The sequence below is a fragment of the Corapipo altera genome, unplaced genomic scaffold (assembly GCF_003945725.1).
Source record: "Corapipo altera isolate COAL_440 unplaced genomic scaffold, ASM394572v1 23b, whole genome shotgun sequence".
NCBI classification, from domain to species: domain Eukaryota; kingdom Metazoa; phylum Chordata; class Aves; order Passeriformes; family Pipridae; genus Corapipo; species Corapipo altera.
Window position 1 is genome coordinate 8,762,291 of NW_020884885.1, and position 27,439 is coordinate 8,789,729.

General features: G+C 53.0%; 1 protein-coding gene across 3 annotated transcripts; it reads right to left on the reverse strand.

Annotated features, from left to right (window-relative positions):
- Positions 1-455: 455 nt before the first annotated feature.
- CHST1 (carbohydrate sulfotransferase 1) lies at positions 456-13,388 on the reverse strand. Of its 3 annotated transcripts, none has more exons than XM_027642118.1 (2): positions 13,130-13,388; positions 456-2,472 (listed from the first exon to the last, which is right to left on the reverse strand). In XM_027642118.1, the coding sequence occupies exon 2, from the start codon at positions 2,426-2,428 to the stop codon at positions 1,169-1,171; it is 1,260 nt and encodes a 419-aa protein (XP_027497919.1). In that variant the 5' UTR covers positions 2,429-2,472; positions 13,130-13,388; the 3' UTR covers positions 456-1,168. The 3 variants fall into 3 exon arrangements, with proteins under 3 accessions (XP_027497919.1, XP_027497918.1, XP_027497920.1); XM_027642117.1 differs by lacking the exon at positions 13,130-13,388 and adding an exon at positions 9,532-9,698; XM_027642119.1 differs by lacking the exon at positions 13,130-13,388 and adding an exon at positions 9,208-9,469.
- Between the last annotated feature and the right edge of the window lie 14,051 nt (positions 13,389-27,439).

The following is a 27,439-nucleotide window of genomic DNA, read 5'->3' on the forward strand; positions in this document are numbered from 1 at the left end:
AATACTTATCATCTTGTTCATTCATATTCATTCTGGCAGTTTCATGACCTGCACCAGAGCACTTTTCCCTGGCCCTCCAGGGCAGGGCATGCCAACACTGGCATCAGCAGTGTCAGACAGGGTGAGGGGGCAGCCTCATGGGGCTGGGTTCACTGTGCTCATGCCATTAGCACTCTGGGGCTAGACAAGTCCCATGCCCCCATGCAGGCCAACAAGCTTTCAGGTCAACAAATAACCACAGGTTCCTTCTTTGGCTTAAGTGCTTGCAGTTTGACACACTTCAGGTGCAAATGTGCATATGCCCAAGGAAGTGGCTGCAGCTCCCTGCTGCCTTGGGGATGGCTCCCCCATGCTTGGCCCCACCTCCTCAGAGCCTCAGGAGTCAGGCAGAGCAGGAGATGCTGCTCTTTACTCATTGGTACATCCACCCCAGTTTGCTCACTGACATCTTTCAGTTGAAGTTCACCCCCAAGCCAGTTTTATTGCACTTTTATTTACAGAAAACACAGAAATAAAGCATCAAATGTGTTGGGCTTTAGCGAAACCACCCAATCACTTTTTTTTTCCCTTTTTCTTTTATCTTTTGCGGGGTTTTGGCACAAAGAAATATCACAGGTGTTACCAAACAACCATGTAAGAGCAGCTGACCAACTGCCCAGCCCAATAACAGGACTTAAACAGACAGACATGTCACACCAAGATCAAAAATGAGGAGGTCGTTCCACTTTCACCTTCCAGTCTAACCTGCTCATTGAGGGGCAAGGGGAGTTATTCTGAAGGGGATGACACCATTCATAAATTATATTTATATTTACCTCTTACATTGTAAAAGTAAACAGTGCAAAAGTACAGTACCCCAGATACCCTTCGATTTGGAAAGCTTGAAGGTTGCTTTATACATTTTGTGTGTTTTGTAAACATTGTTACCCATCCACAGTTCTAGCTCTTGCTTGTAGAGACCCAACTCCTCTTGGCATCCAAAACATATTGAGGGGCAGCAGTCACTTCCCCTGGACTCAGCTGTTGAGATTCCTGCTTAAGGTTTAGTGCAAATCTTGGAGAGGAAAAGACGAGAGAGAGAAAGGGGGAAACAAAATGAAATAAAACAAAATAAGGCATCAGTTAGTTAGAAACAGTCTGCATCAAAAGTGGGCCCCTTGGGGTTGCCTTAGGAGAAGGGCAGGAAGTCTCTCTCCTCCACCAGACTGATGGAGAGGTTCTTCAGCTCCTCCTCGGAGCCAGCAGTTTTGTAGCCGAGCTGTGCCAGCACCTGCTGGCAGGCGTGCTGGGTGAACGCCACGATCTCGTAGGACAGACGGAACCGCCACTTCTCTGCCGTTGCCGCTGAGTTGCGCACCGTCCCGTACTTGTGCTTGGAGGAGGACCTGTCTCCTCGGGTGTTGTTCTGTATCCAGCGCTCAACATTGCTGTCCATGGGGATGCCCAGGAAATCATAGATCTCCTCAGTCTTTTTCATGGGGTTCCTGGCCAGGTCTTCGTACCGCACCAGCATGTACTTGCCCTTGAGCCATGGTGGCCGGTTGAGGCCTGTGGACACAGAGTTCCAGAAGTCCTCGCACACTGTGGTGAGCTGGGTCACGTCCAGGTTGTACGGCTTCCTGCCAGTGCCATCCCAGATCCTCCATAGCCTGTAGGTGTCCCGGAAGGTCTCACTCCGGGATGCCAGGATCCCCCGGGGGTCCCTCACCAGCTGGATGACCTTCAAGTTCAGCCGCGGGTCCTCCACCAGGGCCCGGAGATCACTGACCTCAGGCACCCGCACGGTTTTGATGGCCACATGCCCGTGCTCTCTACAGGACTCAGTGGCCAGAGTCAGGTTCAAGGTCCCACATTTCTTCACACAGTCTCCCTCCTCCAAGTGGAGATCCACAGCTCCCAGGGACTCACAGACAGGTGGTGAGCACAGGGCCTTGCTGGCTCCCCTGCGGAAGAGGCGGTCGGTGGTGTGGTTGACAGGCTGGGGCTTGATGTAGTTCTCCAAGAAGTAGAGGTCGCAGTCATACAGGCTCCTCAGCAGGTCTCGGCTGGCCCCCAGCATGACCCGCCTGTCCGTCGTACTCTTGCTCTGGGTCAGCTTTGGGATCAGGGTGTACTGGACATGGTAGAGGGGCTCAAATAAATAGAAGACATCAAAGTGCTGGTTAAACAACTGCCCGACAAACGAGGAGCCACTGCGGGTGGTGGCAAGGATGAGAACGTGCGTCTTCCTGGAGAGGTTATACGAGTAAGTGGGGCTCTCATCGCACAGCCTCTCAGTCACATCAGTGTCCTGGCTCAGGCTGCAGTTCACAGGGTTAGGGATGGGGCAGCTATGGAAAGACTTGGCAGTGAAGGTCCGGATTGCTGTGTACTGAATTGCAATGGATGCCAAGGCTAGTAGGAGGACAGCCTTCCAAGAACATTGCATGGCTGGTCACCTTCATGGAGCTTCTTCACAGGTTGTCTCAGTGTCTGCAATGCAACAGAGAAGTTACTGGTTGAGCATGGACTTCCAAGCATGGACTGCTGGGGGTTACCAACAAACACCCTCCCAATGTATGTTCATCAGTCATAACCACTTGAACCCCAATCACACGCTGCAGAGATCCATTTCAGACACAGGAAAGACCAGGCAGAGGCTGGCAGTCCTGGAGAAACATGTCCACCCAGGACTTCAGCCCTCTTTCTTACAGGCTGGGGCTGTACACAAATCCTGTGCCCCACAGGTCACCCCATGCCCTGCAACCCAGGTGGGGGGATGTCAGAGCTTGGTGGTGACACTGTCTGTATGCCTCCATCCAGCTGCTGCAAACCCTCCTCCCCACCTGCCAGTGCCTTTGACATGCAAGGGCAGGAGCTGTGGCAGGGAAAGGACAGAGGATGGGGCCATCTTGTCTCCATCCTTTCTGTCCAGCTGTCAGGATAAGGCATGGCCCATCCAGGCCAACAACCTCCTGCTTGGAAGAGGGGCAATGTCTCTCTTGGAGCGCAAACCTCCCTGCTTAGAGGTCCAACAGCCAGGCCAGCTCAGTCTGTCAGCCTCTGGGGATGAGCAGCAGCCAGAGCTGTGCCCCAGCTGCCAGCCCAATATGCCCCCAGCACTTAGCTCATGGGGCTGGTAGGATCCTGCTCCACTCTGGGATTCAGGCCTCTCCTATTGAGTACCAAAAGGGAAAAGCAATACTACAAAGGAGGAAGCGTGAGAAACTGCACCCCTTCCATCCTCTATTGCCAACAGTGCAGCAGCAGAAGCCCTTGGCATCAGGGGCGGGTGCAGGGAAGAGGGGGGCTGTAGCTGCACAGGACAACTTCAGTAGTGCTAGCCCCTGCCTTGCTGCTGACCACACATGGGCAAAGGTAAGTGAAACTGAGCAGGACATTTGGATAGGGTGCTCAGAGACTGTGAGGCGAGGAGTACCTGTCATGCCTGGGGAGCTACCGCATTGCTGGGAGGGGATGTAACCATGGTAGTCCTTCAACATTCCCCCCTGTTCACTAACCAAATAATGTTCGTAGACTGCACTGCTGCTCTCCAAAGCACAAGGTTTCACATCCACATACTATTACTCCCCACAGTCAGTGGGACTGGGAGGCAGGAGAAAGCAGACGCATCCCAGAAACCCCAAAGCTAAAACACCTGTGTGGGGGAGACACCTCAGTATTAGCAGTGGCTTTGAAGCTCCCCTGCACCCACTCTCCTTTGCCCATCTTCCTTCCATGTCCCCCCTTTCACAGTATGCTACATTCACCTGTGCACGTGCCTCTGCAAGCCTCCTTTCCACACACCTCAGGCAAACCAAGGGGACTAAGACTTAAGTATCTCTGCTCCCTGCCCAGCAGAGCCCTTCCTTCCCACTGCAACATCACTACCATTGCTTCCTCTTCCCCACTCTCTGTGTGTCCCCAGGGAGAACAATGTGCTGGCCCCAAGCTTGTGGTGAGCCCCAGCTCTCCTGCCACTGTGGGTGGGACTGTCAGAGCTGCTGCTGTCCATGCCTCTGAGGGAGACCAAGGGGCCAGCGATGGATTTCAGCAGGTGAGGCCTATTCAAGCCCACTGAAATGCCTGATGGTCTTGGGATGATGCAGTGCTCCTCATGTGTGTTCCCTGCAGAGCCTATGGTAGCTAGCATGGTGTGTTGTTCCCATATCCTCAATGTGTCCCACTCCCCAGAGAGACCCTGTCACCCAGAAAGTGACGCCAGGAGGGGAGTTTAAGCCCGCAGGCAAGTCAAAAACCTTCTTACTTATTTTAATTAAAATTTTTATTATTTATTAATTTCCCCACCTGCTTTGTGCAGGCAGGAGGCTTCAGGAACTAAGAGCTGTGCTTTAGACCCATGACGATGCTTTAAATACAGGTTGCTTTCTCCTGGACTGCTGCCTGACAGGGATTACAGCATGTGGCAGGGGGGTCAAAACTGCAGATGCTTGGCTATCGCTGCTGCTGGATTAGGATTACCCACCCTGCAGAGGAGAGATCTGGTCCCAGTGTGCACATGGGATATTCTATCCCTTGGATAAAGTGTTTTTCCAGGTCTGCTAAGTCAGGACAGGAGGGTCCCTGCTGGCATCTTCTGGCCCAGGTGGCTTCTGCATGCTGTCTAGGTGGAAGCTGCAGTGGGAATGCTTTCCTGCTCTCTAGTGATGGCCAACCACACTGCATCTCTCATGCACAACCTCAACTTCTGCTCTTTGTTTCACTGCTGATGGATACTGGAGCAGATGCAACTCAGATTGTCCGCATTGTAGCAGAAGCCTGCTGCTGGCTCCCCAAAAAAGGCAAACTAGAGACCAGATGCCTTCTTGGTCCAAATTCCCCCTGGATCACTGGCTGTGAGCGTTTCAGGTTCTACACCCCAATCCATTCCCCTTCACAATGTCCCATGCTGCAGAGGGGAAGAAACAGGGTGTTGATTCACCTCCTTGGCAGAGCAGGTGCTAAACTACAGCCCAGCTTCAGCCTCGGCTGCACCTTGACATTCTTGGTGTGTGCCCTGCCCATCTGCTGAGCCTCAGTCAGGGAGGGGCGGGTTTTGGGAGAAGTCTTCCCTCCCTGATGTCTCATCTGTGGCCTTTAAATCCAGACAGAGCCTCCTTTCCCCCCACGGCGGCTCTCCTGTCTCCTCCCGTCACTGCCTGTCCCTGAGGGGCTGCAGTTCCTGCTCAGTCCAGCCCTGGGCGGCAACTGGCAGCTGGGTGCTCTGGGGCAGCAGAAGCACATGGCACCCGGGAGCTGCCAACACAGCTGAGGATCACTTTAACTCACACTCCCCCTTGTTCACCTGTCAGACACAGGCAGCTGGTGTGAGCACCTGCCCAGGAGGAGGGGTGCCGGGCTCCGCACGGCTCAGAGCGGGCTGGCTGAGCAGCGGCTGCAGCCAACATGATGCAGGAGGATGTGTCCTGCACACAGGCACAGCAGGACAGCTGCTCACACTCCAATCCCTGCCCTGAGGGACCTTGTTCTTAAATTGGCCTGTTCTCTTCAGGTGCTGATACCTGGGGCCAGCAGTTCAGTCAGCAGCTGGAGTGAGGGCTGTGCCCACATGGGGCTGCATCTGAGAGTCCTGGGTGAGGTATGTAGTGTTTTGGCTCCTCAGCCCTAGCCCATGGGATGCTGTAACCATGGGAGTCATCTGAAACGCTGGCCTCACAGATGTTTCTGTGTTAGAAGTGTTCCCAGCCAAAATCACCCTCTGCTATGTCTCCAGCTCAGCTCCACCAAAGATGATGAGCAAATGCAGCCCAAGAGTGGGAGGTGAGTCCACTACGTCCCTCCAGGCAGTTGGGGCTATGAGATGGAGCACGAGGTGGGGGTAGGTCAATTGTACCTTCCAGCCCACAGGCACTTGCTGGCACTGCAAGGGACCTTTGAGAAGGCACATGAGCTCTTTTGGCCCCTTCCCCAACTCTAACCTCCCTCTGGTCACAGCATGCCAGACTGCACTCCACTGCCTTGCCTGCATCCCTATCCAGCTGCCTGTGGCTGCACTGGGACCAGGCTGTCCACAAGGAATACGCAGCTTCCAGCAAATGGCCCCAAGTGCAGCAGGAGGCCAGCCAGTGCCTGGCACAGGGACAGAAGCATTGTCTGTGGGAAGAGGAACATGCTGAGCCTTTCCTCTTCCCTGCCCCACTTCCTGCAGCCTTGAGCCCAGAGGAAGGGAGAGGATGGGCTCAGGCATTGCAGCCTCCCCCACCCTGTATACCTGCCAACAGCAGCAGATGCATAATCACCTGCCTTACTCTTCCTCCTCCTCCTCCTCCTCCTCCCCTGAGGAGCACAGCTCAGAGAAGGATGAGCAGGCGAGAAACCAGCAAGACAGCCCAGGAGCCCCAGGGATATCAGAGACGATGAATTAAGCTGAATGGCATCTGTGAGTCACTGGTGTGGGGAGCAGCGAATGTGGCCAGCCAGCCACTGTGCAGCAGAGACCCAGAGCTTCTCTTTTGGGGATGGTCCTCCCAGGTTTGAAGGGAATAACCTGCTTTTGGAGCTATGTAGCAGGGCCACGGCACCAAAGGTTGTGCTGGCAACTGAGTTCAGGTGCTGCCAGGCAGGCTGGACTCAATGGGGTTGCTGCAGGGGTCAGTGCAACTCCCAGGTCTTCTGCCCCCTCAAAAGCAGCAGGGGCAGAGCCTCACTGCACTGTGGCACTGTCATCCTCTTAGGGGGCTCTCACAGCAACTCTACATGTGCGGCTGCCCTGACTCCTGCCCCAAGCTTTCCTTGCAGGTTCCCTTGCAGCTCCCCAAAGGTGGCTGTGTTTGGGCAACTCAGGGGTGATGGCAGCTTTAGGCAAGACTCCTTGCAGTAACTGATACTGTTATTGCTGTACCCAAGGCTCTCTCAAGGGACAGTCAAAAAACCTGCTCTTTTTTGTTACCTTCCAGGCTGTGCCCTTCTCTCAACAGCTCCCCAGAAGTTGTACCCTCAGCCCGTCTGGACTCATCTTGAGCTCTCTCGCCAGTGCCAGGGAAATCCCTCTGTGCTTCCCCATGGTAGGGAGGAATGGAAAAAGGAGTGGAAGAAGGTGCGAGGGTCTGTGCCATGCTCCTGCCTTGGCACAAGCCCCAGCACCAGGGTGATGCACTGGAGGAGTGTCTGCGCCTCGCTAGTCCTTCCTGCGGGCCTGACTGGTGCCAGTCCAGCTACCGGCACCCTCTATCCCCAAAACTGATTCCCGCCAGCAAGGCTGTTTCCATGGAAACGGCAGAGTGACTCAGGACTTTGGGACCAGCTGGAAAACACAACTGAGAGCAGTGATTGCCTGAGAGGTGCCGGGGTCTCGGTGCCAGGAAGATGGGTGGATGACCGCAGGGAGCGGGCAAGGCTGCCTGCCCACCTGCCTGCATGCTGGGACATGCTGGCACCGGCACAGAGGAGCATACAGCACACCCCGCACAAGGCAAAGCCCACGCCAGGAGTTGCAAGGCAAAACCCCTCTCCTGACATAAGTGTGACTGCAGCACTTGGAAGGCATTGCTGCAGCATGCTTACCAGGGGACACATCCCAAAACGTGCCTCATGGCTGTCAACCCCTCATCCCCCTCACCACCTGAGACCCACACGTGCATAGTCATCCAGAGAATTCACAGCACCAACTTCAAAACCTGCTCAGCCCTGCACCTGTGTCCCCTGCCCAGCAAGCAACACCCCTGCATGCCTTGCCCAGGGCAGAGCGGCTTGTTGGAGGGCTGCCCGAGGAGACAAGCAGCAGCCAGTGCCCAGCAGTGCCTCCCTTCCCAGCCAGCAGCTCCCTCCTGCAGACCCGCTCCTCCTACCTCACCACCCAGGCACAGAAATTAAGTTGCAGGGTTGCAAAACAACTCTCAGCCAGTGACCCACTGGCACAGGCCCTGCGACTTCCTGATGTGCTCTCACTGAGCAAAGACTTTATCCCGTCAAACAATATGCTGTGGCCACTGAGGCAGGGAAGATGGGCTCCTGATGGGGTTTGATCACAAGCATCCTACTCGGTCATAGCGGCTTAGTCATGCTGTTGGCTCTGCAAAGACTGGCAGACACCAAACACACCTGTGGGCCACCCAGCCTAGGTGCAGGCAGTCTGCACCCCACCATCCCCCAGGGGAAAAGGAGACCACTGAAAAAAGCAGTGCCAAGCAGCCCCCCACCCCATCCCCTCACTGCAGGCACTATCTGATTTTGGGTACCACCACAGACATGTGACCAGGGCTGGTCTCTGTCCCCAAGCCTCCCCTCCAGCAAGGCCCACCAATATGAGACCCTGATGGGCTGGGAATGAGCCTTCAGCCTTGCCTCCTCTTCAGCCATACAGCACTAGAGCTTCCCTACTGTCACAGCTTCAAATGCCAGCCAGGGACTCATGCCCACCACCTTCCTCAGGCGCCTCACCGTACACCAGGTGGAGGTGCTTTGTGCCCCAAGGCTCACTCTACTCTTGTGTTCATCACCTCCCGGAGCACTTTTCTAATGATAAGGCAGAGGACTCTGGTGCTCAAAGCCGCCTCTGGCATGCCCTCTGCTCTTCTATCTCTGCCTATTCTCTCTGCATTTCAGAAGGACTGAAAGATACTTTACCACCAAAAGATTACTGCCCACTTTGAGCAGCACTTAAACCATGATAGAACTTTCAACAGGGAATTTGATTTTTTTCCTGTTGGCATACAGCATACACATTTTCAGTTAATTAATCACTATCAAATAATGCCAACCCCAGCCAGTCCCAGAGTTTTCTTATCACAACATCCACCTGTGCCTTTATCCTTCATCTGCTGAACAGCATCTGCCTCTTTCCGAGGATGCAAACGCCTCGGTAAACCAAATACAGGGGGTTTTGTGCTCTCCACCTTCCCCTGAGCCATCCACCAGCCTGTTGGTCCCCGCTTGCTCCCTCCCAGAGCACTCCCTGGCAGGCGCTGGAAGGCTCTTTTGGGATGAACGCGCTCATTCACCACCTCGAAACGCTCTTTGCAACGTACCCAACCTACGGCCGCGTCCAGAGCGCAAATCTCGATCCGCACAGCTTTCCCGTAGGACTGCTCCATGCTATGGCGTGCTTCCCTCGCTCTGCGAGGTCTCATCGCCAGCCTGCGCCCTCACGGCAGGTTTTTCAGACCGCGTTGAGGTCTGACAGCAAACGCCGGGGCATTCGCTCCGCCGGCTTGCGCGGCTACACGGCCGGGCAGGGCATCTGGCCTCCCGCTGCCACCGGGGACTTACTTGCTCCAGGCGGTAGCTCCTCGCCCAACAGCAGCCCAAGTTTCGCGACAGCTCGTTCCCCCGCGGGTCTGGGGCCAGGGCTGCTGCGCCCCCGCCGCTGAGGCAGCCCCGGGGGCAGCTCCCGGGTGTTCGCAGTCCGGGCCGGAGTCCCGCCGCAGCCAGCGCTGGGGACGAGCAGGAAAAGTCCCTCCCGCGGCTGCGGGCGATGTCTCGCTGCCTTGGAAAGTTGGTGGCGCGGAAAGGGTTACGGGAGAATCCCGGCCCGCCGCCCCCGGGCACCCCCGCCGATCTGCGCCGCTCTCCGCCCGCCCCAGCGTCCCTTACCTGGCGGAGCGCCGCGGCGGGCTGTCCCCCGCATCCCCGGCCGCGGCTCCTGGGGCAGGGGACGCCGAGCCCGGCCCGGCCCGGCCCGATCCGGGGGCGGCAGCCGGCAGAGCTCAGCGGGCGGCGCTGCGGGGGCTCATCCCTGCCCGCGCTGCCCTCCCTGCCCTGCCCTGCCCTGCCCGCGCGGGCAGCGCCGCGCGGGGCCGCCTCTCCACGCCTCTTCACGCCCCTCCGCGCCGGGCGAGGGGCGGGCGGGCAGGGATGGGGCTACGCCGCTCCCCTCCCTCTCTTTCCCTCCCTCCCTCCCTCCCTTTCTCCGCCCGGCAGCGCGCACGGGCGCACGCAGCACAGCGCCGGGCAGCGGCACAGGCGGAGGTTCCGCGCCGCCCCCTCACCTCCGCACGGCCGCTGGGCTCCCCGGCTTTGCCGAGCAGGAAACTCCCCGTTTCTTTATTTATCTCCCCGTTTCCTTATTTACCTCCCCGAGGCGCCCGGCCAGAGAGGGCATAGCCCCTCCCGCCGCGGGGGTGGTGTGGCCCGGTGAGGCTCCCCCCGTGAGAAGTGTCCCCCGGGCTGCGTGCTGGCAGGGGCACAGGGATCCCCGCGGAACGGGGTCTGGATGCGAGGCAGCAGGTACCTCCAACCCTCCTCGCGCCCCAGTGCTGTGGCACCAGCAGCCACAGGGGCCCCGCCGCGCTTGGTAGCGGTGGTAGCGCGCATTCATTCCCTCGTTTTCCGGTGGCCTTTGCTCATCAAAACCAATATTGTCATGGGGACTGGTTTTCTAGCGCCAGGAATCCTCTCTGTGCTGCCCAAGCCAGGGCTCACCGCCACGGGCAGGTGCCAGTTCCAAAATAACTGGCAGATGATGGCACCTTCCCACCATCCTGACCGCCTGGGAAGGTGGGATGGGACAGAGGAAAGGAAGCAGGGGAGGGTGTCAGGGCAGTTAAGGGGGCTGCGCTCTTACAGTCACATTACTCTCTGCTTCTGCTTCTGTTTGACCCCTTGAAACAGTTCAGACATTTTGCTTTTGGCAACTTTGAATGTTTCCCTTTTGTCCAGCACTTGCTAACTAAACTGCATTTTTAGTAGTTTAGCTGCAGCTCTGCTGAATTGGCAGCTGCCAGCAAGAGCCAGGTTATGATTCTGGAGATGCTATAATGGATATTCATTTTTTTATATCCCCCTTTTACATCGTGTATGTTTGGAGCTGGGCACTGTAAGAAATCACAGTGGTTTTCTTCTTACATCTATGTGAGCAACACTGAGCTCCTGAAAACCCCCTGAGCTCTGCAAGGAGCTCCCCAGCTCAGGGATTTCCAAATCTTCGCCTCCGACTCTAGGCTTTGCAACATGTTAACTGTGGGGTTACAGTACCAGCGTGTTCATCGGCAGTTCTGAACAACTTCACTTGGCAGTGAGCAGGCTGTGAGTAACAGTGGAGCCCAGGTCTCCACGCTGCAATTGTGTCAAGAGAAAAATAAATCCCTGGGAACGCTGGTCTCGCCTCTACTCTCAAAGGCCTGCTAGGCTGCGACAATGAGTTCAGAGCTATGAGATTGCCTTTAAATCTCAGGAAGCACAACGGCAGATCTTCACGTTTTATGTTTAAGCATTTTGGACTTGCATTTGCTGTTTTAGGAGTACCCAGATCTTGCATGTCCAAAAATACTGGTATTTCTCAAGTCTTTTACAATATCCTGACAGCCCTAGCCCTCTTAATCTAATTTTAGTAAACTTTGTAGGGATTTTATATTTATAAACAGTTGGTGCTTAAATATTATTTCCCTCACCATAGCAACAGCTCCCCATTGTAGCATTCGTTACACCGTGCTATTGCCTTGGTATATCCCTGTTTTGAGTGAGAAAGCCCTGAAGCCACTTCCTTTCTTGCTCTTTTCCTGCACCTTGTGAAGGACAAGGACTGAGGCTCCTGCCTGCCTGACTCTTCCCAGAGCTGGAAAAGAGCCATACCACCAGCTGCTGCTGGAAACAAGCCGGTGGCCCTGGGGTTTCTGTTGCTGGTGCTTCTCAGGGAACATATCAGCTCAGACCAAGCCCTTCCTGCTGATTCACTTGCCATGGTGTAGCCCACCTTCTACCTATGAACCCATAGTACCTGTGCAATAGCACCGAGTGCCACCCCCATGTGGCATACGGGCCTTCGACTGCTCCGGGCGCCCATGATGTGCACCTGATGTATGCTCCCACTTACTTGGCACCTCCAGAGAGTGGTGGGGAGGAGCTGAGAGCAGGCATCCAGCTGGCCTATAGCCATGGCTGTATTCTGCTCCCACTGGGGCCAAGACACTGGAAGTGCAGGAATGGCAGGATTTCAAGGAGGTTGGCCAAACAGGGTATAAACCAACTTAGGGACCAGTGCCAGGAAGAAATCAAGGGGCTCACAGTAAGAATACAAGACCAGGCAGGCACCTGAGTGCTTCCCAGTCTTCTCAAAGAGTAAGGATTTTCTTCTCTCTTACACATCAGCCGAAAAACAGTCTGAGCACTGAGACTGCTCTGAAGTACATCTGAAAAAATTCAGGGTGCCCCAAAACTTGGAGCAGTTCCACAGATGCTTGGGCACGTACCTCCAGTTGCTGGGGGTTGTCCCCCCACCTGCAGGATTGGCACAGGTGTCTGGAGAACTTCCAAACACCAGTGGTCTGCATTGAGCATCTATGCAACACCTGGGCTTTAAACATGACATCGAACCTGTGGCAATCAAGATAACATGGCTGTAGAGGCTGTCTCATACAAAAGAAAGCAATTTGAGAGAACAATGCAGAAAAAAAGACAAATAAAACCAGGGTTGAAGGATAAAAAAATGCAAAAAGCAGGGTTGAAGGACAAACAGATGCTTCTGATGATTTCAGCTGGGCATGATTATATTTTCTGATGCTCCCTGGTATTTTAAGTGTTAATCTAGAGAGATGCTGTTGGTTTGAAAGTTTACGGCTCTGTATCTCTGACTGGTGAGTATTAAAATATTAATTAGGCTATCTGGTGTGTGTTTGTGGTCAGTTTGCTTTCAGAGGAAAGGGCTGCTGTGACTGTACCTCACTCTCATCAAGAAAATTTGGTTCTGTTTAAAAGGCATTGGTTTTCCCCTGCATGGCTCTAGGCAGGAGAGCAGGGAGGCTGCTTGTGATTTGGAGAGTCAAAGAAACTCACCTTTTAAAATTTTCATCTGAGCCCAAATGCAGTTTGAAAGCATCCAATTTCCATGCTCTCCAGCAACAGATTTCTGTGAAGGGTTTGTATTTTCTTCTCTTGAGTTAAAGTTCAAAAAATCTACCTTAGCAACATAATCTGTTTGGGAATATATGTAATAAAATATCAATGTAGCTGTTAAGGTGATATGAAGGTTACTGTTCTAATCACTCAATATGCAGTCGGGAGCAAAGTTACGATTCCGTCAGTAACCTGACCACGTTACATACCCCGTACATCTTGCGAAACACCATTAACATAAAGAACAATGTATTAAGGCACATAAATTTAAAGGCAGACTAATAGAAGATACTATTTTAGTGCTTAAGCATGGCATTTTGAGAGTCCGTGTCAGACTGTACTGTAGTGTTTGTAAACCCACCTGCATGCTACGTTTTTTTCTGCGGGAGGAGAGGAGGCTCTCCCCGGGGCTGCAGTGCCGACATGCCGCTCCAGCTGGCTCCCGGCAGCAATGGAGGAACCCTCCCGCCTGGCTGAGGCTTCCCATGCTGGAAGAAAGCATCTCTCGGGGCTAAGATGACAAAAACTTTGCTGCCCCGCGGGCCAAGTATGCGCAGAGGATGGAGAGGTATGTCGCAGAGGAAGAGCTGCTGTTCCGCTGGCTGGCAGCTGCTCGGCAGCAGCGTGGCTACGGCTGGGGCATTGCAGCAGGGTGGGAGCCGTGGGAGGGCTGCGACGAAGCGGGGACTGCCGCTGCCTCTCCTCTGCCCCGTGACTCCCTTTGCATGGCGATGGGGTGCAAGCCTCCCTGTGAGGAGTTTCTAAAGTCTGTCAGAGCCCGGTGGGGTTACCGAAATCATTCCTAAACCCCGTAGGAGTGCCAGCCGAGACTTCTCAGAGTGATTTTTTGATACCTTAATGGACAGAGGCTGGAATATTTTGGGGACACTTGACTTTCAGAAAATGTCCTTTCTCATTGGCCTTCATGTAAAAGCTTTAACAAAATACTTAATCCTTCTGTAGTTCAGAAGCGGTGATAAACAGCTCATGCTATAATCCCTTCTTTTGAGGAGTTTATAAAATCTGTATATGCAGGACTGGTAATGTACCCCAGCCTTTCAGTCCCCCTTCCTTTTTGGTTTGCCCTCCCAAGAGCCACAACAAGTCAATATAACACACAAAGTAAAGGAAAAGGATTAGGACAAAAGTAACTGCCTCAATGTTATGCACTCACTTTGACATATTCACATCATCATGGCTACAGATCAGTTTTAAATTGCTGGATGGGGGTGAGATTCTCCTCCTCTATACAAAAATAAACACAACCAACTATCTATTTGTAAAATCCAAGACTTTAAGGGCCAAATAGTCATTGTGACTGCTCACCCTTCCCCCTGTGGGTGACAGGCTACAGCCTTGTACCCAGTAATTCCTGCACCAGAGCCATCAGCAGGGCACAGGCACACCTTTTGTCTCAGGAGAGATGCCTTTGCTGTGGGTGAGTTATTCCAGAGCCTGATGCACCTGATGGTGAAACGTGGTCCTTATACGTAGTCTGGAGGTGTCGAGTTTTGGCTTCCAGCCACTGGATTGCATTATGCCTTTGCTATTAGATTAAAGAGCTATCTACCATCTGAACTATTTCTCCTATGTAGATATTAATAGATCTTGATCAAGGCACCTCTTAACCTTCTCTCTGAGAAGTTAAATAGACTAAACTTCTTTAACTCTCACAACAAAGCAGTTTTCTGGGTTTTTCATGATTCTTGCTGGTCTCTCCAACCTGCCTGATGTCTGCTTGAAAACACAGACTCCACAAGCACAAGGAGCATCTCAGGTCTGATGGTGAAAGCAGCTGTGCTAACTCATCTTAGCTAAGGATCCTACCTTGGCTAAGCATACCATTGTCACCAGCCTGGGCTGGTGGCCCTCTTAGCGTTCCATCTTAGTCCCAATAAACCTCCCAGGAAAAAGGTCAGACCTTACGAGTTCCTGGGGTCTGCCTCACTCCTAGCACAGAAAGTGACATAAATGGGACACAGTGCAGTTCTCCCTCAACCTTCCTACTTGGCCCCCAGCCACGGTCATCCTGAGATTAGCTCAGTTGGTTAGAACCTGGTGCTAATAATGCCAAGGTTGTGGATTTGATCCCTGTATGGGCCATTCACTAGGGCTGGACTAGATGATCCTTGTGGCTCCCTTCCAACTTAGAATATTCTGTGATCCCTCCCAGGCATGTTCACACCTCCCTTGAGGTGACATCAACAGGAAAATCATCTGCTGTTGGAGACTTTAAGCCAGTATCAAAAGCTGTACTGAACTTTCACATATGATTGTATTTTTGTTTTCTTCTCTAAAAGTGTATATCAGGCTTCATGGTGTTAAGCATGGCCCATAAATCATGTTGTACCCAAGTCAATGATTTTACTCAGCCTTTGTTTTTCATAGTCCCATTTTCTTGGGAGCTCAAAACACAGTAGTAATTGTAACACTGCTTCTGGATTTCTAGTAAAAATCATTCACATATTGTGAATTTACAGAGGGGTTGGGTGGGTATTTACTAAGACGTGGTATTTACTAAGACATTCCATGTTTCACTGGAGTGACAAAGAGGGATTTGTGAAAGTGTCAATGAAGACCTGAGATGAAAAGCTTGGTTAAAGAGCAGTTTGTCTTTGGGGCAACCCACACCATTTCCTAACCAGTCCTGTGCCACTGCCTCACTGCCAGCCCCAGAAAGCCTCCCCAGCTGCCTCAGACAGGCAGAAAAACCCTCAGAAACTGTTTCTCAGGATTTCTTGGTGGCATTAGGTACGTGGTTTGCTTTGATCTCATAATGAATGGCAAGACCATCAGAGCCAGCCATGAACGCCACCTTCATGCCATGCCAGGGTGAGGTGCTCTGTGCTTATAGACTTGTATGTCTTGAAAATTTCTGTAAGTGGGTGAAGAGTAGGAGTCATTTAATCATAGTGTAAGACAGCAAGATCTTACAGAAGGGGAAGGTGACTTTATTATACAAAACCTCTGAGCAAGTTGTGTTCACTCATTCATGCTCTGTGATGTACAGACACCCAGACGTGTGTCCCCAAGGGTTCTTCAAGATCTCTGCAACCCAATGGGCAGGGGATTCTGGTCACTGGGTCCTCCCTCTGATTCCTATGTTCTTCTTGCTGGGAAATCATGAACTAGTTTGTTGGACTGATATTGTCTGTCTGTTCAGAGTTGTCTTTTGCAATTATGTTCCTGTTGGGTTAACAGGAAGTAATAAAATGCTGCTGTCTTCTGCTAACACAGCGTCTGTCCTGGGGCTTATCAGAACCTGGGCTTGGTGGTGCTCAGCTTGACTAACTGGAAATGCATCTTTGGTTATGAATACAGCCCTTCTTTTAGTCCCTGTTCTGCTTTTCCCTTGGTTCATACACCTCTAAGCTTGCATTTGTCTTGCATCCATACCAGCCCTAATATTTCCATTAAAAGTCTCTGCAAGGGCTAAGATGGGGAACAGCCTGCCACCTGCTAGGCCTGGATGCCATGTGTCCTCCGTGTAGGGGGAAAGCAGACCCCCTCCTTGCTAACTGCCCAGGGCTGGGATGCTGGCCATAGAGGAAGGAGTAGGTTCTACTGGACCTTAGAGCAGGTCTGTCCCAGTATCCCAGCACTGTGGGTCAGATTAGTTCCCCATTTTGGAAAAAGAAGGATGCAAGGTCTTTAGAGTATGTGGTGCTGTTTGTTCTTATTGTTACTTGCAATATTTCAGAGTTTTTTTAAGTTGCTCTGAGGTTGGTATGGCCATGGCCACCACATCTGATAGGGACCCCCTCAGAGCACAGGCACCTTAGGAGGAATTGACCAGTCCTCAGGGAAAGTGGGGAGGCTGCTGGATTCTGTTTGCAGTGCTTGAGATAGAGAAAAGTCTGATTGAAGGGCTGTAGTTCTGTCCTGAGGTAGTTTTGCCTCTACCCTGACTTGGGGGATTGCATATGGCGAGGGGCACAACTGCCAAAGGAGCATAAGGGAGCAGGGTGCTTGACGAGAAGGTGCTGCCGCCCTGGCCATGAGGAGGCAGGGGGTGATGGCACCCACTGTGCCCCCAGCCCCGACCCAAAGAGGAAAGGGCTATGGCAGACAGTCCAGGGCAGTGGTACTCCTAGCATCCCAGAGCTGTGCCTCTGCTGGAGAACCAGGTGTGACCCACACCACCGGCATGCACAGTATCTGCTCCACCTCCCCAGCCTTTTAGATGTGGTTGTCACGCTTCTGCAGAACCTTGAATTAGCTCAGCATCAGTGGAGTCTTTCATTTCACCCCAAACTGCGCGAAGTTCACAAAGCCTCTGTGGGAGCCTTCACGCAACCAGGATGCACGTGAGTTGGTGCCTGTAGAAGATGTAGAAGACCTTCAGAAGAAATAGTGAGGAAGGGAGAGAGCTTAACATCCACTCAAGGAAACTTTTGCTGCCAGGGAAAAGCTAACATGGGAAGAAATTAATTTTGCATTCAGAGTCCTGTGATGTTCTCTTTATCTGTCTGCCCCAGAAGGTAACTCCCTTGCTACCAGTGATAAAATTCTCACAGACATGCCTGTCTCACGGGGGGGGGACCAGGCAGGCCATAAAGCACAGGGGGACAACACAGCCTGGGGTTTTATTGCGCATGCGAAAGGCATTGTAAAAACACCAAAAAGGGTTTCCATTTTCTGCCTTCTCAGCCAGCTATCTTGCAGTGTTCTTGATTGTTAAAATTAATTTTCTTTGAAGCTTTGGCCACAGCCTGGTGCCTGGAGTTACCTGCATGTATTTAATCCTTACACTGCAAGCCCAGAAGGCACCCCAAGCATCTGTTTGTCTCTACGAATGGACAGCTCCCCAAGGACCTGTCTCCTCCAGCTGCTGCTCTGGTGCTTGGAGGGTGCTTAGAGGGTGCTCAGAGGATGCAGAAAGCTGTGCATTGAAGCCCTGTGCAGTGAGCCCTGTTGGGTACCAGCCCCATGCCCTCTCCACAAAACACTGTGGCATCCACAAGACTGGAAAGGGCTTCCCCACTGGCAGGCACACAGTGCTTCTTGCCAGAATGCAGGGCTGCCCTAGGAGGGAAGGAGATGAGCCTGCTCCCCACTGGGTCTGTGCTGGCAAAGGTGGGGAGCTGCTGTTTCACCCTGTCCTGAAACACCCAATCTCTGAAACACTGCCCATATGGTTGGCAAAAGCTTCCTGGCTTCAGGGCTGGGAGAGAAAATGTCATTAGCCGTGTGACAGGTCACACAGCCAGGTCACCACGGAAGTAGTTTTTCCTTTAACACACTTAGGATGCAGTGGGGTGGGAGAGACCAGAGGTCTTTGCCTCTGGCACCTTGCCACCCCTTGCAAAGTACGCCCCAGCCCAGCCTGCTGCAGCTCCAGGTGCCGGAAGCCTTGGGGCTAACTTCCCTGAGCAGGCGTCCTTCCTTCCTCTGATTTGTGTGTGTACTGGTGGCTGCAGGAGCTTAATGTGTGTTTACTGTTGGCTGCAGGAGCTGCCAAGGGCTGTGGAGAGCTGGAGTCCTGCCACTGTTCCCCCCCAGCCAGCCAGGCTGGATCCCACTCAGCTGCCTCCCAAGGAGAGGGGGAGCAGAGAGCACAGAGAGAGTCCACCAGCTGCTTTGAGGAGCATTGGGGTGGCTGTGGCCTTGCTGAGCAGAGCTGCAGCATCATGTTGAAGGGCTGAGGACGAGCAACAAAGTCAGCTCTGGGGAGTCCAAAGAGTTGTAATGCTGTGCCAGAGAGGTGAGGCTGGCAGAGGTGGGGGTAGGAGGATAAATGCAGAGGCTGCTCTCATTTGGGAGCTGCAGAAGCGCATACCAGGTGCCTCATCCTTCTGCAGCTCCTGACTGAGGGCAGCTTTACAAACTAGCCTTTTTATGGAGGTCTGTGAGGTCAGGGCTGCCAGCGTCCAGGCATGGGCCAGGCTGGCCCCTGCACCAGCCAGGAGCACGGGGCACCCACCACCCTCAATGCCGCCTGTGTCCCTGCCTCCACCCTTGCCAACAATGAGCCCTTTCAGGGAGCTGTAGCCAGCCCAGCCATGGCAGCTCTGCCTGCAAGCACGGCAGCAGGGCTAAGCAGGCTGCAGGCAGCAGGCTCAGGCGCCACAGAAGTCAGAGTCCCCTCCTGCAAACCCAGGTGCATCTCCCACCCTGGCCATGCTGCCCTGGTGTTGCAGCTCCCTCTGTTCCTAGGTGTGCAGGTTGCTTGTTTACATGGGCTTCCCCTGCAAACCAGGCTGGGGAAGAGGGTGGAGAGTCAGGGCTTCATTCAAGATACTAATAGGGAGTTCTAGATGGTCCCGTGGGGACGTGGGGGCCATGTGAGAGCTGAGGCAGCCTAAGGGTCCGCAGCACCATGGATGTGGTGGCATCCTGGCTGGGGTCCATGGGGATTTTTGCTGCAGGGTTCCTACTTGTGTACCTGTGGCTACTGCTGTCAGTATTTGAGCATCAAAATTCTGGATTAGCTCTATGATACAGATTGAGGAGGTGCTTTCCTAATTCACTCAACTCCCCAAGCCTTCCTGCTGCCTCCTGCTTCCCCTGCCCTTGCTCAGGGTTTGCCTATGCTCTTCACTGTAGCTTTTCAGCCTCCAGCACTGGCTGCTCTGATGGCTGTGCTGGAGGGGGGACAAAGAAGCAGCTTTTGTCCCCACAGGACACCTCTTCTGCTGAGCCTGCATGTTGGTGCTGCTTTTCCTTCAGGCGTAACACTGGAACTGATTCCCAGGCTGCTGACCCAGCATGGTGACAGGAGCAGGCAAGGACACTGGCTAGGGCAGGGACACTGCTTGGTGTCACAAGAGGAGGGCAAGAAGATGCCCTGGATCCTCTTGGGTCGAAGCAGTGAACAGGCAGGATCTCTTGGGCAGGGCCCCTGCACTCTGCATGGACTCTGCCTAGTTCCTCCTCAAGATGCCCTTGAAAAAGGTTCATGGCTGCAAAACTGAATGGCACTGTAGGTTCTATTTGTACGCTGTTCTCACAGCAGCCAGCAACACACCTCAGGACTGTCTCAGGGCCTGATCCTTTCCTGAGGAGTGTGGTTAGATGGCTTGTAGAAGAGTCGGAAAGAAAAAAGCGTCACACATGGAACGGGATGCACCAGCACGAGAAGTCATCTGGGGCATGGGGGCCTTGCTGGCTCCCCAGACAGGTTTGCAGGAAACCTATGTAGAGAGAAGGGTCTTGGTCTTCACATCAGGACGCTGTGGAGACTTGATACTGGAAGTTTGATATCTTGAGCCCTTTTGTAGTCCTACGTGTTTTAGGCTTTGACTCTATCCTTGTTCTTCCTCAGTGGCTTCTGCTACTGTCCCAGGCAGTTATGAAGCTCCTTACTTGCACCTTCTGGTTTGATTTGGTGGGCCACTTGCTTTTTGCACTTGTTCTTTTGTCACACTTGTTTTAGAGCTGTATTGATTTCTCTCTTTGCGTGACTTTCACAAAAGCTACTCTTTGCTCCCAGCTGGGGATGCTGCTTTTCGCCATCCCTTCGCTTTCCTTTGAAAACACTGGCCCTGCTAACCCCTGCAAGCAAGGAGACACCTATAGCCCTTGAACATGGATAGATAAAAGGCTTGGATTTAGTCCCCAGTGTAAACTACAGCAGCTTTGGGTCTACTGTAGTTTAAACAGCCTCCTCTGAGCTGGTCATGCCTCATCTGTAATCCCCACCCTTCCCTCTAGAGCTGGTCCAGAACTGACAGCAATTTAATGGGATCCAAGGGGGAATATTTGGGTTTGATGAAATTGCCTTTTCCCAAGAATTCACTGGATACCGTCTCACTTCACTATGGCTTTCCCCTGCCCACATGCTACTCTGGGACTGAGAACCCTCCTGCACCCTCCTGAGGATGGAATCAGGGGCAATCATGGTGCCTGCAGACTCAGGGTTTCAGCTGACCTGTAGCCTGTAGCTTTTGGAGAGGCAGAAGAGAGCTAGGCAGGGATTTCAAGCACTCACTGGGGATGAACTGTACCCACCATCTTTACCAGATGAAGAGATGGAACTGGGAAGCTGGCCTGGACTGCAAAGGGTCATGTCTGTGGCAAAACCAGGCATCTGACTGGACTTGAGTGGAGATTCTGATGCTGTGGGAGTGAATGTGTATTGTCCAGTGCCCATTGGAAACCTGTCCTCTCTTCCTCCTCCCCTGAAGCAGGAGTCCACAAAGCCCTGGGGGTAACGGGCAAGAAGGCTCATTGATTTCTCCCGGAGCTGGGGCAGCCTGAGCCATCTGACAATGTGGTTCCATCCAACATGCACAGGTGCCATCTGCTCTGGCATGATGCCACCTGTCCCTGCTACCCCCACTGCTCTGCCCTCTTCCCCCTGCGCTGCCTGTTCCTGCCACACTCCAAGCAGAGCCTACAAGCCAGGCACATTACAAACTTAATGCAAAACTAATTTGTCAGCCATAAACAAGTGACAAAGTCTTCAGTGCGTTTTCTGCACATTTTATTTGTCTCCCCCAGCAGACAATGTGTGCCTCCCATCTGTGCCGAACCAGCTCTCACTCAGCACCATGGTCAGAGTATGGCACTAGCAGGACAAGAGAGGCTCCCTCTGGGAGGCAGTAAGGAGGAAAGCTGGGGGACCTGTGAAGCAGGGACACCCTGCTCACACATGAAGGCATGGAGGAGGGAGGTTGGCATAAGTGGCTCCTTCTGGCTGCTAGAGGAAAGCTTCAAAGAAGGGTTTAGTCCCCTGCAGCTTGGGCAAGGTCTGGGGACACCTCTGAAGTGTGTGTGGGGCAAGGGGTTAGGGCCACAAGAAAACTCAGAGGTACTTCATGAGGTCTCAAGTCAAACCTCCTTCTCAAAGCAGGGTCAGCTACGGGACCAAACTGGGTTGCTCAGGGCTTTATCCAGTCAGGTCTTGCAAAATTCCAAGGATAGAGGGTGCCTCAGCACCTATGAGATTTTTCTCCTCAAATAGTGGCTCAGAGGGTGCTCAGAGGGTGTAGAGGACACCACATCCAGTTCCCAGGACTGTGAGCTGTGTGGGAAACCTGGTCATTCACCTGTCAGGGGAAGGGTAGGGTGAGGCACGAGAAGGGATAATTTGATGGCCATGCTTCATGTCTTGTTTAGGAGCAGGGGCAGAAGATGCTATGGATACAGATTGAAACTGAGAGTAGGATTTGAGGTCAGGCATGTCTTTGGCATGGCTTAGGCAATCTGAGGCAATCAATGGGCAGTCTGTACCTCTAGAGAACCCTAACAGTGTCTTGGGGCACCATGTCCAGCCAGAGGCTGGTGTTTGCCAGAGGCTGAAACAGACTGGGACAGTTTGGAGAAACACAGGAGAACAGGCTGAAAAGCTGGTATGTGAAGAGAGAGTAAAAGAGCCTCATGTCTGCTTTTAGACTGCTGTTAGAGAGTGTCCAGAGGAGGGCAATGAAGATGGTGAAGGGCCTTGAGGGGAAGCCATGTGAGGAGTGGCTGTGGTCACTTGGTCTGTTGAGCCTGGAGAAGAGGAGACTGAGGGGAGACCTCACTGCAGTTACGACTTCCTCGTGAGGGGAAGAGGAGGGGCAGGCACTGATCTCTTCTCTGTGGTGACCAGGGACAGGACCTGAGGGAATGGCCTGAAATTGTGTCAGGGGAGGTTTTAGTTTGGGTATTAGAAAAAGGTTCTTCCCCCAGAGGTGGCTGGTCACTGGAACAGGCTCCCCAGGGAAGTGGTTACAGCACCAAGCCTGACAGAGTTCAAGAAGCATTTGGATGATACCCTCAGGCACATGGTGTGATAGTCCTGTGCAGGGCCAGGAGTTGGACACGATGGTCCTTGTGGGTCCCTTCCAACTCAGCATATTCTATGATTCTGTGATGGAGCCAGGGTAGCAAGGATGCAAATACCCAGGGGAGGAGGGAGAAGAGGAATAAAGCTAGAGAGAAAGGGGTAAAAAGGAAGTTAAAAAAAAGAAGCTGCCTGCTAATCCCAGGTCTGAGGCTGCAGAAGGGTCCCTGGAAAGGAAGTGTAAAGCTTTCACATCAGCCTGGACAAAACTCCTGGGGGAATCAAGCATCAGCAAGCTGCCAGGGAGGTGTACGTGGTGTGGCCTCTCTCCAGGCTGCTGTGGGCACAGCAGGCAGTGAGGAGAATGTGACATCCCTAGAAGACTCCACTCTTCACATGATGTCAGTGACTCACTGTCACCTTGGAGCTAAGTGGCAGACAGGATCCAGTGGCTGAGCAGCAGGAGCTAAGAGGTCTGTGCCAAGGAGGGAGTTGCTCAGAGGGGACAGTGGTGAGCCAGTCCCTTGGGATGTGCCATGAGGGCGGCAGAGCTCCACTTTCAAAGCTCTGCTCAACCCTGGTGATAGTTGTCTGTACTGATAGACAGTGTCAAGTCTCCCCAAAAATCATCATCTGAGAGCCAAGACTGTTCATCCTTTCCTGCTCTTCCAAAACAGCAGGACGCATAAACAGGAACCAGCAGGGCCTGACCACCACTTAGCCCTCTGGTCATTGGGTGCTTCTCCAAAAATACTATTTTAGGGTCATTGAAAGCTCTAGATCAGCACTGGCAGCTGACTATCTGCTTGTATCTACATAGTCATCATGTAGATGCACAGTTAATATTAGCATGCACACAGAAATGCAGCAATTCAATACAAACTATATACTGGTGCGTTGTACTAAATGCATATTAATCCAAAGTGCTTCATAATTCTGCATAACTATGTACTGAGTGTGCAGTGAGGTATTTAAATTTAAATTTGTAGCACCTATTACTACTGACTCACATTAAACCATATATTTATCAGAACTGATTTTTTGACATGTGTAATATACCATGAGAAACTGTGATTTTTCTTAGCCTTCCAAAATCTTTTTTTCTCTTAGTAAATGTCTGTGATACCAGGTCAGCATGGGTCAAATCCCTAGGAGCTCTGGAATAGCAGTGCCACCTATTTCCCCATGGGCACATCCCTGCCACAGCACTGGCACAGGAGGTGTTACTGTGGAATTCTCAGAGGTGGAAGCACTGGGATTGCGCTGCTGTCATTCAAGCACTGGGCAAAAGCCAGCTCCATCCTCTCTCACATGCCTGTGCCCCTGTGCTGGCTGCTGGGCACTCCCAGCCTCTCTACTGCCCTCACACAAAGAGAGGGTACTGCACTCCCTCCTGGCAGTGGATAGCCCATACTGCAGCCCTGAGGGTACCAGCCAGGACATGGCAACCAGGATGGATTTGGCTGCCTGTGGTCCAGTGCAGGGTATTCAGAATGTCCCGTCTGCCATAACTTGCATCCCCAAGGATTGCAGGTGGTGCCCACGGTACCAGTGAGCTCCACAGACCTTGTCAGTCTTTGGAGAGTTTGACTCAGTGAAGCTCCAGCCCCGCAGCACAGCCCTGCAGAGCCAAGGTGCGAGCGTGTCTGGGATTCAGCAGAGTGACTGCTTGGTCCCAACTGCCTTCCTGGACCGCTGTCTGAAGAAGTGAAGGATAATGTGCTCAGGCAGTCAGTGATGGATGGCAGGGCAAGTCCTGAGATGAGGAGACGGATGGCACTGCTTGCAGGAGGAGCGGGAGGGAGGCTGAAGAGCAGGAGCAGCATGTAGTCACTGGAGCTGTGCAGAGCTGCAGATGTGGGGTTATGGTCCCTCAGCATTGCAGCATGGTCCCAGGAGTCTAGAGATGCGGGGGAAAGGCACGGATGCAGGGTGGGAAGGAGGTGGAGAAGCAGAGTTGTTTGAGCTTAGTTGCCTTTGCATCTTCCACCTCATCCCTGTCCTGAGAGGGTGGTATCAATTGGGAGAGGAAGGAGTACCATCTGCCCTTTGCCCACTGCTGCCCCAGGGAAATAGGCTGCTGTGACCTCCACCCTGGGGTGAGTCATTGCCATATTTGTCATTACCAGGTGAGCTGAGGCGTCAGGGTCATGGGAGGCAGTGGCTGCCGTCCACCTCTGGGGACAGCTGAGCTGGCAGCCCTCCCAGTGCCAGCTCCCCCAGCCCACTCCACACTGAACCAACCTTGAGAGACAAAGCACCATTGCTGGTGGGGGCAGGAGGAAATCCCAGAGGAGACTATGACAAATCACAGACCCTGTGGAGTCTGCACTTCCAATGTCCCAGCAGGGATGATAGCATCTGGGTACAGAAACAATTAGGAGCAGTCGCAGTATCTGAGGGACTGCTTAGATCCCAGCACCTTCGCACTAGAAGTGTGGAAGACACCAGAGTCAGGTCTATCCCGCAGCACTGAGCCACTCTGTCATACTCATCTCCAGCTGCAGACAGCAACATCCTGCCACAAAAGGGGCCTCCTCCCTGTGGTACAGAAACACCATTGGCTTGGAAAGAAGGAGGAGAAAGAGGGAAGAGGTGGGGACCTGAACCACCTTCTCAGGCAAGCAGCAGGGAGACCAGGGAGAAATGATGTTTGCTTCCATGTAGCACAATATTGGTTGTGATAGTGCCTATAGCATGAATGGTGGTTGTTTTATTTTGATGGGAAAAACAGTGCAAAGGAGCAATCTCTCTCCAAAGCATCAGGCAGCTCCTCTGCCTGCCTCCTGCCTGCAAATTCTGCCTTTCCCAATAAACCAGACAGCATTTGTTGGGTGGAAAGAGAGATAACGAGTCCATTACTGTCCATAGGGCACCTGCTGCTTCTGTCATTTCTAACCAGCTCTGTGAGAGCTAACCAGCTCCTCTGTGAGAGGAGTGAGTGGGAGACTGTCATTTCTGCAGTGATCTCCGTTTCCTAACAGCATCAATAAACGCAGGCTGTACCCCAGAAATGGCAGGGAAAAAAAACAATGTGTCCTTCTAGCTAAGGGCTGTGCTACATCTCCAAGCAGATCCCTTCTCAGACATGGAAGATCTGTGGTAAGCAAGGGAAACCCAAAATGTGCCTAAACCCACCCAAGAGCAAAATGTTACCCTTCCGTCTTATTCAATGGGAAGGGAGGAAAGCCATGTGATGGCACCTGGAGTTTTGAGCATCATCCTCTGGTAGAGAGTCATGGCTGAGGTTGTGGTCCAGCAAAGTGGGAAGAGGCAGCCCCTGGGAGCCACTGTGGATTAAATGAGAATCCACGTAAGACGGAAAATGGGTCAGGGCAGTCTCTGCTCAGCTTACTAACTGGTTAATTCAATTCCTCATTTAGTTGGAGCAGAAGGAAATTGTGGGCTCTGACTCCCACCCTTCCCTTTGATCTGTTGCAATTGCTGCAGGCGCTTGCTTCTTTCTGCAAGGACTGGATTCAGAGCCCCAAAAAGCTGATGACTGCAAGACAAGATCCTGGAGCAGAGCTAGAGGTATTTGGGGATGGGCCTGGGAGAACCCCTTCCTGCAGCAGGGCAGCTGTGTGAGAGGAGTCCCATTTTTGCGAGCAGTCAGGACATCCTTCCTCACCTCACTCAGCTTGCCCCTCCCTCCCCAAAAGGCGCACCAAAGCCAAAGCACTGTCAAGGCTAACTTTGACTTGTTACTGGGCTGCAGCAGCAGCTCTCCAGGGCGCTCACCATCAGGGGCACCTGGCCATTGCTGGCCTCCCTTCAAAGTCCTGTAGTGGGTCCAGGTTCCCCTCTTCCCAGAAAGCAGAGGCACCAAGGAAGTCAGCACCAAAATAACCTGTTCCCATCTCTGCTTCCAGCGGTGAGCATCCAGGCAGGATCTGGGGAAGGGGAAAGCCATCCTTCTCCAGGATGATGGAATGGGTTCTCTCCTGCTTGCCTCTTCCTGGGAGAAGTTGGACAAAGAGCAGCATGGTGCTGGCAGGAGGCACTGATGCCTTTGCAGCCCCAGAGCGGTGCATTTGGGCCACAGCTGCCCTGAACCTGGCTGGTACCAACGCAGCCACCATGGCCTGGCCACAGCTTTCCATGTTGTAGGTTATGGCTGTGCAGGAGCTGTGGGGTTTATCTGCCCAAGCTGCCCAATACACACTGGGCAGTGTGTATTCACCTGTCCATCCATTCAGCTACAACCAGGGCTTTCTGCACGTGCTTTGGTGCAGGGTGGTGAAGCCATCCAAGTGTTGTTGGTTTATTTAGCAAGCGATGATAATTTTCTGCCTATTGCACACTCTTTAATTAACAGCTCAAAGGATGTGGGGCGAGAGGCGTAATGAGTGCTCCGTTTGCATATCAAAAGGCAGCATCATTAATATCCCTGCACTCACAAGAGCTCTCAGAAGGCAGGCAGGTCGCAGGCAGGGACGCCAGCGCCAGCGGCAGCTGAGGCTGAAAGCCCTGCTCGGTGTGCGAAGGGCTGCTGTGCCGAGGGCACGTAGGCTGCATGGGATGTGTAGGGTGATGGGCAGGGAGCAGGTAGCCACACCCTCCCGCTCTGGGGTAGCAAGCAGGAGGGTTTTGTCAAGGGGACCAGATAACAGGGCAGTTTCTAAGCGAAGCAGGGTCTCACCAAGGATTTTTGGCTAAGTTGCCTAAATCCAGATGCTGCTCTGCAACAACTCCTTTTCTTGACTCTCCTGCCAGTCTGGAGGAGTTGTCCCCAGGCAACCCCTCGCTGGCCAGTGCTGGTGGCCCTGGAAGGCTGCACTGAAGTGGCTGATTGTTCAGATAAAGCTTATCCTGTTATCCAGGCTGTTTGTTGCCGTACTTGCACAGAGAAGTCCCTGTAGATCTCAGTTTGGCCATGCTCAGACAGCAGGATTAAATGTTCCTTTGCTTCTGTCTCCTGTGTGGAAGAAATCAGCTACCCGAGTGGTGGTTTACTCCTAT

Coding starts and splice junctions, on each gene's coding strand:
- CHST1 (XM_027642118.1), bottom strand. CDS start 2,428: ATGCAATGTTCTTGGAAGGCTGTCCTCCTACTAGCCTTGGCATCCATT.